The 13,857-nt window shown below is 37.7% G+C and overlaps 4 protein-coding genes across 4 annotated transcripts; 3 read left to right on the forward strand and 1 right to left on the reverse strand.

The window, feature by feature from the left end:
- The first annotated feature begins 2,238 nt into the window (after positions 1-2,238).
- On the forward strand, positions 2,239-2,818 carry LOC137739015 (nod factor hydrolase protein 1-like). The gene is made up of 2 exons (XM_068478522.1): positions 2,239-2,560; positions 2,814-2,818. Exons 1-2 carry the CDS (start codon positions 2,239-2,241, stop codon positions 2,816-2,818), a joined length of 327 nt encoding a protein of 108 aa, XP_068334623.1.
- An 891-nt stretch (positions 2,819-3,709) lies between these two features.
- On the forward strand, positions 3,710-7,380 carry LOC137716703 (cysteine-rich receptor-like protein kinase 4). Its single transcript, XM_068456080.1, has 7 exons — positions 3,710-4,970; positions 5,159-5,290; positions 5,398-5,558; positions 5,723-5,933; positions 6,101-6,338; positions 6,412-6,562; positions 6,657-7,380. The coding sequence occupies exons 1-7, from the start codon at positions 3,848-3,850 to the stop codon at positions 6,963-6,965; spliced, it is 2,325 nt and encodes a 774-aa protein (XP_068312181.1). The 5' UTR covers positions 3,710-3,847; the 3' UTR covers positions 6,966-7,380.
- Positions 7,381-7,553: 173 nt separating this feature from the next.
- LOC137739107 (nod factor hydrolase protein 1-like) lies at positions 7,554-8,922 on the forward strand. The gene is made up of 2 exons (XM_068478637.1): positions 7,554-8,664; positions 8,918-8,922. The coding sequence occupies exons 1-2, from the start codon at positions 7,554-7,556 to the stop codon at positions 8,920-8,922; spliced, it is 1,116 nt and encodes a 371-aa protein (XP_068334738.1).
- Positions 8,923-9,023: 101 nt separating this feature from the next.
- On the reverse strand, positions 9,024-12,679 carry LOC137749065 (uncharacterized). The gene is made up of 10 exons (XM_068489251.1): positions 12,383-12,679; positions 11,478-11,565; positions 11,279-11,353; positions 11,144-11,180; positions 10,482-10,565; positions 10,270-10,330; positions 10,065-10,171; positions 9,871-9,936; positions 9,493-9,641; positions 9,024-9,343 (listed from the first exon to the last, which is right to left on the reverse strand). Exons 1-9 carry the CDS (start codon positions 12,462-12,464, stop codon positions 9,546-9,548), a joined length of 696 nt encoding a protein of 231 aa, XP_068345352.1. The 5' UTR covers positions 12,465-12,679; the 3' UTR covers positions 9,024-9,343; positions 9,493-9,545.
- Positions 12,680-13,857: the final 1,178 nt, after the last annotated feature.

Below are 13,857 nucleotides of genomic sequence, written 5' to 3' on the forward strand. Positions count from 1 at the left end.
ATTGTAAAAGCCTAGGGTTCTGCCGTCCCCTTAACAATCCTACGTAGTTCTTCTAATTCCTTATGAATTACACATGCATATTTTGAAGGTTAGGTTTTCGTAAAGTATGCCATACTTGGAACCCCCAACATAGAACGTATATCTAACATGCAACCCGTCCGTGGTGTCTAGATCGAATGTGAACATACAAGACTCATTAAATTTTGTGAAAACCTTTTGAAAAACCATATAACTCCTAAGACGTGTTGTCCATCCTAAGTAGTTACACATGTTAACCACAAGAAGCCTTAGTCAATTTTAGAGACAGCCCTCCGCCAAAATTGCATCAAATTACTTTTCTAAATATCCTAATGGTCACGAATCACTAAGACAAATAGATAGTTTAAAGCACAATGATTAACAATCCAAAACCTGCATGCATAAATTGATAAGCAATTAAAAAGAGACTATATATTCTTGCTAAGGCTCAAGGCATCGCCCTAACAAACAAAACTAGTTACTAACAACCATAAAACAAAATATTATTAAAAACATGGATAGAAAACATCTTGAAAATAAACTTGAATCGTCAAGGCTCTCTAAAGCCAAAGTATTGCGTTCTCCCCCTAATGTTGCGTCCCCAACTCTAATGGCTAACAAGCCTTATTTATACTAATACAAAATAAAACCCTAAAAAGTCTTAGAGTAAAACTAGGAAACATAATTAAATAATAAAACAGGAAAAAAAAAAAAAAGTTTCCTATTTGAACTAAAATTCGGAGTTCTCAGAAAATCACACTTTTGACGGACCAAATCAACTCCGATTTGGCCTCAAAAGGTTCTTTTGAAAGCTGAAGACGTCCCCTACAAATACTCAGAAGGAATCTTCCTCAAAATATGATATCTTGACCTCCAAAATACCCAAAATGTTCAGAAACATCAATTTGGGAAAGTTGCGCGCTGGGTCTTTATTTCATCGCCACAGTCAAACGGCTTAGTAGAAAAATCTGAAATTTTGACACAGTCATCTTGTAAGGAACACGAACATCCTCCAATTGGAATCACTCCAAAATTCATCCGTTTGGTTACTTTTTGCTCCAGAGGAAGTCGAATCCAATTGGAATCACTCCAAAATTCATCCATTTGGTTACTTTTTGCTCCAGAGGAAGTCGAATGTCGTACGTTGAAAATACATAACAAAGTATCAAAATTCTACCAAAATAACTAATAAATTAATACTAAGATTAAGGTAAATATATATATATATAATATGGACTCATCACTGAGCATCTATTGACCGAATGCATCTGAAGTCCTATGGTCTACCATGTCCGAACACCATCCGCGACACCGAATCTCTAATTCTTGTTCACACTCAAAATTTTTAATGTTAACAATGCAAATGTTACAGAACCTATCCAAGAACGAACAAAGACGAAGAAATTAATCCCACATCGGAGCTAGAAACTTGCTCGATTAATGATTCGACACTGTCCTAGGTTGTAGCTTGATAGAAATTTGTTCTGTGTTAGTATGTAACTGTAGCCTTTTTTTTTCCGTTATTCTCGTTAGATAAACAAGCGGAAGTTAATTTGAACTCTCTATCGAGTTTGGACTTTCCGCTATTTACCAGGAACTTCCCGGTAAAGCTTGTCTTGCGATCGCTTACAAGGGCAGAAGATAATTTCTCCATAATTCGATTTGTTCCTTCTTACATTTCACAAAAAGTTTGGCAACAAAAGTTTCCATTGCAATTATCGATGACAAATGTATATGTCTAGGGCCACCCGGCAGCGTAACTGTTGCTTAGAACGACCCTTTCGAACCACAATTGTGCATACGGCAAGTTATGTGGTCTCAGATAAATTGGGAAAAAGGAGAAAATGACAGAACTTAACTGGTTTTGTCATTGTTTCCTGCTGAAGACATATTGCAAGTCACAGAATTTTGTGGATTCGTTTGGTGCTACAATCGGATTAACTAGCTCATAAAAGGTCGGTCAAGGGAAGACGCGTGCTATGATGGATTGGACTGGATCATTCGTGAGTGAAATATAAACGCGTTGAATACAAACTACCCCGTTATGTCTGTACAAAACCCAAAGGACTTCTTTGAAGTTGTCCTTAAATCTTTAACCTTAGAAAACCGAACAGTAGCTCCAAATGTGAATGGTAGCAGTGAGCGTTGCGTTTTTTAGGTCAAACAATATATGGGCTTAGGTCATGGATCAAGGCCGGGATACCCCCGGAGAAATTGGTTATGGGCCTGGGCCTCTACGGCCGGTCGTGGGAGCTCCAAAACCCAAAAAATCACAGCTTTGGAGCCACCGCTATTGGGCCAGGCCCAGGAGCAGGGATGCTGTTTTACCACCAGGTCGAGACGCTACTAAACCAATCGGGCGCAACTGTAGTCTATGACGTGGACACTATATCCGTGTATTCGTACAACGGGTCCACGTGGGTTTCGTACGATGATGCCTTCACCACGGCCGCGAAGATAGGGTTTGCTCATGCCCTTGGGCTTCGTGGATACTTCTTTTGGGCCCTCAGTTTTGATAGTGACTGGAAGATTTCGGCCCAAGGTAAACTGACCCACTTTTCCTTGATAAATTAAATCCTAATTTTGCATTAATCTTAATTTAGTTTCCAAATCAAATTCTTAACGATGAATGTTTTAAAACTGCAGCTTCAAAGTCATGGATTCTTGACGAATGATAAGATGAAGAGATCGAATTCCCTACGGCAAATTCGCAGCTGTTTCATGTTTAATATGTAAAGCATCGATTCATCGAGTGTTTAGATTATTGAAATGAACCTTAATTATATTATTTGCAGTATGAATCTAAGTAGATTGGAGATTTGTTATTTTACTTGATCAAGAGCCACGTTCAATTTATATTTTGAAAAATGTTCATCTCAATCGATCCAAATAATCGCAACATGAACTAGGAGGGCAGTATGTGCGCCTCCTAACACCCAAATTTAAATTCCCCTTCCCGTAAATTATTTTACCTAGATTATTACATACATTAGGCATTTTTTGTTTGTTATCATATATGCTTGTTAAAAATAATTTATCTATATTTATATTTAAAATATAAGTAAATTAATTTTGAATCAAATAGTATTTATTTTGTAGGTAAATTAAAATAGTAGTTCCATTATTTTGGGAAAGTTAAACAGTGCATAAATAATTTCGTCAAAATTAAACCAAGACAAATTATCTCCATTAAAATAAAACAGTACATATTCGACAAAAACAAAAATAAATAAATAAAATAAAATAGTAGATACATTATTTTCTTATAAGATTAAACAATAGGTAAATTATATTGTAGGTACATTATGTTTGTAATATAAAAAAAGAATTGAAATTCATAAACAAAAAGCAATAGATATATTAATTTTTAATCAAATTTCCTTTATTTGTTGGTGAATTATTTTCATGCATTATTATATATATTGGGCATATTTTACTACTAATATATATGTGTGGAAAAATTTACCTATATTATCATATAAAATATAGATAAATTTATTTTGAATCAAATAACATTTTGATTGGACTATTTGAATATAAACGCGTTGAATCATTCGTAAGTGAAATATAAACGCGTTGAATACAAACTACCCCGTTATGTCTGTACAAAACCCAAAGGACTTCTTTGAAGTTGTCCTTAAATCTTTAACCTTAGAAAACCGAACAGTAGCTCCAAATGTGAATGGTAGCAGTGAGCGTTGCGTTTTTTAGGTCAAACAAAAACATTAACCTCAGGTGTTTTCACATTTCTGATCATTGGTAGGTGGGATTTGAACAATATATGAGTCATCTCGTTCCAACAGAGTCGAAGTAGCTAGCGTTTATTTCCATGGCATCCAAAAATATCTCCCACCCGATCCTCTTCATCTTCCTCGTTTCTTGTAATTTTTTGTGTTCTTCTGCACAAACTTGGATTCGAGCTGGTTACTGGTACACCGGCAGCGACTTTCCTTTACCGGAGGTAAACTCTGCCTTGTTCACACATCTTATTTGTGCTTTTGCCAATGTGAATTCCTCCACCTACCAGCTCTCCATCCCTTCTGCTCATGAACAAAACTTCTCAAGCTTCACCGATATTGTCAAGCGCAAAAACCCATCAATCACAACGCTCCTATCCATATGGGACGGAAAAGCCGCAGAAAGACAGTTAATTTTGGGTCAGAGAGCAAACTTTTCGGTCTTGTCTAAAATGCTCGAAATGCCTTCGAATAGAAAGTCTTTCGTTGAGTCCTCCATCGAAGTGGCAAGACGTTATGGCTTCCAAGGTATAGACTTACACTGGCATTGGCTTAACACAGCTTCAGATACGATCAATATGGAAAAGCTACTGGACGAGTGGCGAGCTGCTGTGACTTCTGAGGCAAGAAACTCTGATCTGCCACGATTAACATTGACAATGGCGGTTAGGTATATTCCCACTTTTGAATCGTTGATTTATCCAGTTGAATCTATGAAGAGGAATTTGGATTGGGCGCATGTTGTGGCGTATGACTACCATCTGCCTTTAAAGGAGAATGTTACTGGTGCTCATGCTGCTTTATATGATCCTGCGAGCTATGTTAACACCGACTATGGGATAAAGCAATGGTTAAACTACTCATTTCCGGCCAGCAAACTGGTTTTGGGTATGCCTTACCATGGCTATGCTTGGACAGTTGCAAACCCCAAAGACAATAATGGAATCAGGGCACCTGCATCTGGCTTTGCTGTGACAAAAGATGGATCAATCAGCTATAAGCTCATCAAGTGGTACACTCGAATCCACGGAGGGGTCATAGCGTATAATGATACTTATGTCGTGAATTACTGCACGGTAGGATCGACTTGGATTAATTTCGATGATGTGGAAGCTATCAGAGCTAAGATTGCATATGTGAAAGCGATGAAGCTACTCGGTACCAATGTGTTTCAAGTCAGCAATGATGATGAAAATTGGGCGCTTTCTCGGGCAGGTAGGCAATACTTATCCCACAAGCAATGTTAATTATCGATGAAGATAAGCCAAAGAGATTTCCTAAGATGCGTTCCAACATGTCATCCAACTCGAGTTTATAGCATGCATGAACAAAGTTTAATTGTGACAACAGGCAATTTGCAGACATCTAATTGTTTTACTTCCAACTGCTTTAATGATTGACAGCTCAGGAGGAAGGAAATGATCACAAAAAGAAACCCCGGTTACTGCTTGTAATAGTGCTATCAGTTACTTCGGTCGTAATTCTCATAGCTTTCGTGGTGTGTTTCTGGCAGAGAGAACTATTGAAGACAAGAGGTTATATGCTCAACTGTGATGGTTTGTTTCTAATAGAAATTAAATGAAGAGATAGCGATCGGCATTAACAGATTTGCATTTGAAATTTTTATTTCTTCTGGTTTCAGGGATGATTGTTCTAGGCAGATCAAGGTCTACTAGTACATCGGCTGTTGACAGTGATGCTCCGAATCTGAAAGTATACCGCTTTTCCAGTCTCAAAGTGGCTACAAATAACTTCTCAAGTGAAAACAAACTTGGAGAGGGTGGATTTGGTCCCGTTTACAAGGTAACATTTGGTACATGTTCTAAATATAATTTTATGCTGTGGGAACGGGGTTTAAAACTTGTGTAAAGGTCCCCTCAGACTGAACCGAAAGCTTATGCAACATCTACTCACAAAACAGGCAGAGTAGTTGTTTAATTATTCTTTTGCTAATCCTGTTTTTTTAGGGTAAGTTGCGGAGAGGTCCGGAAATAGCAGTGAAAAGGCTTTCGAAAACGTCTACTCAAGGACTTCAGGAATTCGAAAATGAGGTTAAACTTACCGCAAGACTACAACATGTGAATCTAGTTCCTGTTCTTGGATTTTGCACGGAGAAGGAAGAAAAAATGCTGGTCTACGAGTACATGCCCCACAAAAGCTTGGACTTCTACCTTTTCGGTCTGCAATTTTTCGTGCTTCTCGTTAAATTTTAGAATGCATGCTAGAATAACAGTAATAACATTTACATTGGGCCTAAGCTTATGGAGGTGCAGATTACTTTCAACAAAATTTGTTTCAATTCATTAGAACTTCATGTACCGATTCTTGACTTTGTCATCTCGCAGATCCTACCAGACGGTATTTCATGGATTGGGCAAAGCGTGTGCACATCATCGAAGGCGTTACTCAAGGACTCCTATATCTTCAAGAATACTCAAACTTCACAATCATTCACCGTGATCTAAAAGCTAGCAACATTTTGCTTGATGATGAGATGAATGCTAAGATTTCCGATTTTGGAATGGCCAAACTTTTCAGAAAAGATGAACTCGAAGGAAACACAAGGCGGATTGTTGGCACATAGTAAGTGATAAACTGCCTCTTATCAGTTATTCGCGTATGACCATATCCTTATACTTGTTATACGCAAATGCAGTGGCTACGTACCTCCTGAATACGTACGAAAAGGCATATACTCTATGAAGTACGATGTCTACAGCTTCGGAGTTCTACTTTTGCAAATGATTAGCGGACGGAAGAGTACAGGTTACTATGGTCCGAACGAAAGTATGCACCTCTTGGAATATGTAAGTTCGAGAGACTTTCTACGGTTCAAACTTCTGTCACGACCATAAACTATTACTTAAACATGAATTATTGAAATCATTAAAATTGTTTCAGGCATATGTATCATGGAAAGAGGACAAAGGACTGGAATTTATCGATCCGTCACTTGACGATTCGTCTTCTTCTTGTAAGTTATTGAGATGCTTGCAAGTGGCACTGCTCTGTGTCCAGGAAAATGCCGACGATAGGCCTACAATGCTGGAAGTTTATTCCATGCTCAAATCTGACACTCAAGCCGTTCCAACTCCTACAAAGACGGCTTTCTCAGTAAAAAATTACGACAATGTGGACAACATATGTACCCCGCAGCCAGGAAATTGTTCGGTTAATGATGCTCAGATCTCCGAACTGCAACCCCGATGAGAATGCAGGCTCGAGTGAAAATGCAGGCGCGAATGAGAAGCGTTTATGAGAAGAAGTACACACAAGTTTCTAGCAATTTAGGATTCTTCACCTCGAGGAAGACAATGGAAGTTTTAAGGGTTTAGTACTTTGTTAAATGAACAAGTATATGTCAATTTGTTATACTGAATCTCACGTCGGAAGAGAAAGGACATTTCTGATTAATTTTATGGTGAAACCTCAACTCTCCTCGTCTACGTGATTATTTTATACAACAAAAACAAAACATTGGAGAAAAAAACTAAATTTCAGCCTGCATTGTTCCCAGACGAACACATGTGAACATGAAATTCACTTAAATCAACTTCTCAGATTTCATTCCAATCAGTAAAAGACAGAGTCCTCCTTTTTATATTTTAAAACAGATTAAGTTAAAATGGCCGGCAGAATTTCTTGTGAAATTGTTTTAATCTTAACTTAATATTTAAATTAACAATAAACTACTTCCTAAATTAATTATATAGCATAATTTTTAACGTTTTGCTTAATTCCTTTTATTTATATAGTTCGAATTTGATATGTTGTCCTTCATAATCTACTGTAACAAAAATGGCAAGCCACAACTTTTTGCATGTTCTCTTTCTCTTATGTTCCTTGATGATCATAAACACCGGCTGCACGGCCGAGGCTCCACCGGCGGTGAAAGCGGCATATTATCCTTCGTTTTCGCCGGATGCTTTCCCACCTTCAGCCATAAACACATCATTCTTCACCCACATTTTCTATGCTTTTCTTGTGCCAAATAATGTCACTTTCAAATTTGACTTGCCAAATTCTACGGCTTTGCTCCTCTCCAATTTCACCACCACTCTCCGCCACAAAACTCCGCCAGTGAAGACCCTTTTGTCCATCGGCGGCGCAGCAGACGGCGTGGTACTGCCATTCGTCTTTGCTCGCTTGGCCTCAAAAGCTTCGTCACGTTCACAATTCATACAATCTGCCATAGAGGTTGCACGTAAGTTTGGGTTTGATGGGCTGGACCTTGATTGGGAATTCCCTCAAAGCCCAAAAGAAATGAAGGATTTGGGCCACCTGCTAAAAGAATGGCGCCACGCGCTCAAGGAGGAGTCCAAATCCACGGCCCGCCCTCCTCTCCTCCTCACAGCCGCCGTTTACTTCTCGGCCGACTTCTTCTTGGATGCCGTCCTCCGATCCTACCCGGCGTCGTCACTGAAAAAGTACTTGGACTGGATCAATCCAATGTGCTACGACTACAACGGGGCTTGGAGCAATACCACAGGGCCCAATGCAGCATTGTGGAACCCGAATAGTAACGTAAACTCAATATATGGGCTTAGGTCATGGATCAAGGCCGGGATACCCCCGGAGAAATTGGTTATGGGCCTGGCCCTCTACGGCCGGTCGTGGGAGCTCCAAAACCCGAAAAATCACAGCTTTGGAGCCACCGCTATTGGGCCAGGCCCAGGAGCAGGGATGCTGTTTTACCATCAAGTCGAGACGCTACTAAACCAATCGGGCGCAACTGTAGTGTATGACGTGGACACTGTATCCGTATATTCGTACAACGGGTCCACGTGGGTTTCGTACGATGATGCCTTCACCACGGCCGCGAAGATAGGGTTTGCTCAGGCCCTTGGGCTTCGTGGATACTTCTTTTGGGCCCTCAGTTTTGATAGTGACTGGAAGATTTCGGCCCAAGGTAAACTGACCCACTTTTCCTTGATAAATTAAATCCTAATTTTGCATTAATCTTAATTTAGTTTCCAAATCAAATTCTTAACAATGAATGTTTTAAAACTGCAGCTTCAAAGTCATGGATTCTTGACGAATGATAAGATGAAGAGATCGAATTCCCTACGGCAAACTCGCAGCTGTTTCATGTTTAATATGTAAAGCATCGATTCATCGAGTGTTTAGATTATTGAAATGAACCTTAATTATATTATTTGCAGTATGAATCTAAGTAGATTGGAGATTTGTTATTTTACTTGATCAAGAGCCACATTCAATTTATATTTTGAAAAATGTTCATCTCAATCGAACCACGTAATCGCAACATGAGCTAGGAGGGCAGTATGTGTGCCTCCTAACACCGAAGTTTAAATTCCCCTTCCCGTAAATTATAGTTTCGAATATCACAAATTACATAATACAACCACAACGTTTTTACCAATCGGCCAGTGAAAAACATACCTCCCAAAAACAAATTGCAAACTCATTTTTGTATAATTAGACTCTTGCAAAATTTCCTCATCACAAAACTGTAGCATTTCTCATCTCTCCGAACCACCTCCCAAATGAAATTCGAAACGAAAACAAAACCCCTCAAGCACAAATGGTTTGGTAGTAGAACCGATTGGCGGAATTGTTGACAAGCCCTGCAAATAGACCAAACCGAACGAAGTCAATTATAATTGTAGAACTAAAACATTCTTCTTGGAAAATAAGGGATACAATTTAAGTTAATTAAGCTATTAACCCCCGATGAAAGGGAACGGAAAGAATTAGGAAGAGAGATTTCTTTTACCTTCTTAGAGTAATCGGTGTATTCTAACAAAAGGGAATGTAAGGATGCCGGAATCAGCTTTGCTTGTCTCTCACCCATTCAACAAAGTTATCAAAAATCACCGGCCATGCTTGATCAGAATCATAATTTTTCAGGTCTGGAAAACTTATCTGCCAAAAGTAAAGAAACAACAATCAGAACTCGTAGTTTTTCTTATGATACCAAATATTTTACACGGAAAGAGTCTTTGTGATGATCTTTTACTCGACAGAGTGCTGTTGTTTAGCCTCCCAAAATCACAGCAAGGATTTCAAGCCAAAGAAGAAGATACTAAAATGTGTAAAGATACAACATAGGAACCGGAATTTCTGGACAAAATAAAAGCAAACACAAGTTTACCTCATTGCAAAAACGGTAAAAATGCATCCACTGATCCATATTTAGTGCCCTGTACTCAGTTTGGACCTGCCAAAAGTTAAATTCAAGGCATCAAAGAACAACGACGGAACCTTATTTTAGAAAGCAAATGCATGTTCAATTACTGGAATTGCTTCAAAGAAAATGGCACAGGAACAACCAACACGGCAGCATACCTTCAAATACTTGATCAATAAATCAACCTGGAGCTGGTATCGAGGACCCAGTACGAGATTCAGTAATTCACACACAGTCTCAATGTCCACACTCTTTTGCCTTTCCTCTGAAAATTAACCAATTTCAGACAGTCGAGACAGAGATTTCCACCAAAAAAAAAAAAAAAAGGTTCTTATCAAAAGACCTGTCAAGACTAAAGCTCACCTGTCAAGCAGTATTGAAATGCGAAGGCATAGAAATCTTCAAATTTGGATGCTGTTGTCAACTTATCGAACAAAGAAAGCAAGATTAGTACCAGCGAATATTTCTGGCTTTCAAGCAGCATACAGTATTATGAACCAAAATCACCTCAATAACGATTCCACGTGACTCCAAGAAATATAAAAAAAAAAAAAAAATCAAGAAAGCATGATTACCTCTTTCTCCAATCCCGGTAGTGCTTTCTTTAATTTAGGGATAGTGTCGGCATGTAGATCTTTCAAGCCTCTTTGCCACTCATCCTAATTAGAAGAACATGAAAGAGAAAAACGGAAAAGGGAAATGACAATTAGAATACAAGCAGTTATGAAGTAACGCTAGAAGACAACATTGAAGATTCCAGGGACCTTCAACAATTAGAGCAAACTCTGCACACGTTCAAAATTCTTAATTAAGTTTTTTAAGTTAGTCTCAGTCCACCAGGTCGCCTTCTTCACTTCTGTTTCCTAATTGTGGTATTACGTATCTCTTATTGCCTCTGATTGTATCTCCTAAGCTGTACATTGCGAATTGTTCTGACATAACATAAGTAACTCCTTTGCTTTCACTTGGGGTATACCAAAAACTTAAATTTCAGTAAGAGGCTGTCATACTTTGGGTTGTTTCCTAATGAAAGCATCTTCTTTGTAAAACCATAAGAAAAATATGTTATGAATACGGGATACTGATCAGTATACACATAATTAGTTAGTGCATCATCCAATATTGTAGAGCATATCGCAAAAATACAAACACGAATGCATTACAAGCAAACCATGCACGCCAATTGGGAAACTAGAAGATATGAACAACCTAGTTCGACTATACAGTTATGTTTTACCTTTGAAAAGTAGCCCTGCTTTGCAGCTCTCATTTTCCTGAGTCATGCATCAATCAAATTCAATGAGGTTAAAAGACAAATGAATCGAAGCGTGTATACAGAAACACGGCAAACATAATTAACATACCGACTTACCAAGCAAGCATCAGTATTCTAACATCGGTATGGTCCACTTTCAAGTCCGAACAAAGAGCCTCGATTCCTGTGGGGCTATTCAATTAAACATAAAGAGTTTAGCAAGAAGGTAAACAACATTCAGACAAATGCATATTTATTATACTGGAATTTACCGAAACTTCATAAATCCACGCTTATCCAGGCACGGTATACTTACTCAATCATGTTTAACGACTGGTTAGCGTACGATTCAAAGAGGCTATCTATTTTGTCTACATCCTTTCTTGGTCTGCCTTTACCTGTTGCTGAAAAACATTACAACATCAAATGCACATCAGAGACAAGTAAATTCAACCTTTTCTACATGGTGGGAGTAATATCCAAAAAAACAATACAAATTGTTTTAGAATTATAATTTCCACCAACATTACAAGGGTAATCTTCTGTAAATACTTAAACCAAACAGTAATTTGATCAACAACAACAAAGCCTTATCCCATTAAGTGAGGTCGGCTCTATGGATTTTAGAACGCCACTGCGCTCATTTTTGCGCCAAGTCTACCATTAGCTCCAAGTAATCCATGTCTCTATTACTTCTTAAAACATATATTATGAGTTTTGTAAAATCCAATCAACGGCCTAGATTTTATATAAAGTGTGATGAAATCTTACAACAGTCTACCAAATTCCAGAGGCCAAGCAGAAGCACTTCTTCAAAGGCAAGCAAAGGGTGATAAAGTAATTTCACAATTCAAAACTTCAAATTCACAATATACCAGATGGTCTGAGAAATATCAAAGTTCTTCTGCTCCTCAAAATTCAAACACACAGAAACACTGAAATTTAAAAAATTGCATAAAAAATTCAAAATTCAAAATAAATAAAATTACGACACAATCCAAAACAAATGAAATCGAATACTTACTGGATGCCGAATAAAATAAATTCATGAACAAAATAAAATATAGCTTTTGCTACTTTCCTAGCTGCTTAAGTTAACTCAGCTGCCTACTGATATATTCATGATTTTTAATTTTTTTCTACATAAAAAATACATGATTTTTTTTTTTCTCTGGGTTTTTTTTATCGGAAACCAATCAGAATCGGAGGAAAGCGAGATACCGGCGCGCTTCGAAACGACGTCGCAGGACGCGAGGGAAGGCGAAGTTGGTGGAGGTGCTTTTCTCTTAGAAGCGCGAGGCATTGTGCTTTTTTGAATTGGAACAATCAATCGCAGCCGTCGGTTCAATCGCCGGGAAGCACGATGATTCTAATTCGAAAAGACGGCGAGAGAGAGAGAGAGAGCGAGAGGGGGAGGGGGTGGGTAGTTTTATAGGCGTTTGGATTGGAAGACAGTAAAACGGAAGAAGAAGAGGAAGGTTGCGGCAGTGCTGTAGTGGGGCGGGTGACTAAGACCACGCGCGGATTAGAGCGTGGCCTTGGTCTATGCGATTTGGGTTATTTTTGGAATTTTGTCACTGATTGTATGGATTTCCGTGCGTGGGTTGGCTGGTTTCAGAAGAGTGACTTGTAGAGGCCCGTTACGGCACGGATGATAACATGTTCGCTCACACTACGGAATTTACTCAATGACAAATGTTAATGAATTCTTCTCAGATTTTTTGTCATTCTACAATTTAACGTAAATTTTCGTATCAATATTATTGTATAAAAAAAATGAGTGACAACACGTCCATCAAAAATCATATTTTTAAGCATCTCTTTATCATATTTCTCTTTACTCTACGCACCCTACTACCTTTACTATTTTCTCAAATTATGTTTATTACTAATCATATTCATCGATTTTTCTTTCTATATACTTCATAATATATACTATTGAGTTATACAAAAAATCAGCAGTTATATTTGTACATAAATATTTAATAAAATTTTTCACAAACCCGTATTAATGAGTGAGACGCCACATTGTAGGCAAAAGCACAAATAGGACCCATGCAACTTAAACAGGCTTACTTAACATGAACAAGAAAAGTTAGAAATCGAAGAAGTTAAAAGATTAAAAAATTCGAAAAACTTAGGAATATAAAAAGTAAAGAAAGAAAAATTGAATAAACTAAATTCCCCTAATTTACTTGACTGTATATTAAAACAAAATTTTAAAGTACAACACATATTTTTCGATTTCAAATGTGTGTAGTATAGAACAATATATTTAGAGACTTTAATATCAATAACCAAACTTATTTCAAATCATGTGAATTAGTAGACAATTTACTAACAGTATCAATTCTAAGTAATTTGGTGAAAATCAAAATTCAGACTCTCCCCAATCAAAAACCTGACCGATCCTGAATTAGTTGGAAAAAAAAAAAAACAATCCTCAATTTAACTTTTTAGATTTTTCTTAAACTAATTGGACCGTGTAGCCATTTAATACTACGGTTTAGTGGTATTCTTCTTCACTTGTAAGTGAGAGATCACGAAAAATTTAAACCACATTATTGCTAATCTATTATAAGGTTAAACCCATTTTTCCTCGTTAATGTAGAAAATATCGATTGTTAAAAAGAAAAAAATAAAAATTGGACCGTGTAAACCAGTTCAATAAATGGGCCTACGAAATCCCCACGCTC

The sequence above is a fragment of the Pyrus communis genome, chromosome 1 (genome assembly GCF_963583255.1).
Source record: "Pyrus communis chromosome 1, drPyrComm1.1, whole genome shotgun sequence".
NCBI lineage: Eukaryota > Viridiplantae > Streptophyta > Magnoliopsida > Rosales > Rosaceae > Pyrus > Pyrus communis.

Bases quoted from the DNA above. Each gene is read 5' to 3' on its own strand.
- LOC137739015 (XM_068478522.1), top strand. From the start codon at position 2,239: ATGGGCCTGGGCCTCTACGGCCGGTCGTGGGAGCTCCAAAACCCAAAA.
- LOC137716703 (XM_068456080.1), top strand. From the start codon at position 3,848: ATGGCATCCAAAAATATCTCCCACCCGATCCTCTTCATCTTCCTCGTT. The intron at 4,971-5,158 runs GTAGGCAATACT...AATGATTGACAG, and splicing joins TTGGGCGCTTTCTCGGGCAG to CTCAGGAGGAAGGAAATGAT. The intron at 6,339-6,411 runs GTAAGTGATAAA...ACGCAAATGCAG, and splicing joins AGGCGGATTGTTGGCACATA to TGGCTACGTACCTCCTGAAT.
- LOC137749065 (XM_068489251.1), bottom strand. From the start codon at position 12,464: ATGCCTCGCGCTTCTAAGAGAAAAGCACCTCCACCAACTTCGCCTTCC. The intron at 11,566-12,382 runs GTATCTCGCTTT...AATGTTTTTCAG, and splicing joins CGTCGTTTCGAAGCGCGCCG to CAACAGGTAAAGGCAGACCA. The intron at 10,566-11,143 runs GTAAAACATAAC...TCTTCTAATTAG, and splicing joins AGCAGGGCTACTTTTCAAAG to GATGAGTGGCAAAGAGGCTT.
- LOC137739107 (XM_068478637.1), top strand. From the start codon at position 7,554: ATGGCAAGCCACAACTTTTTGCATGTTCTCTTTCTCTTATGTTCCTTG.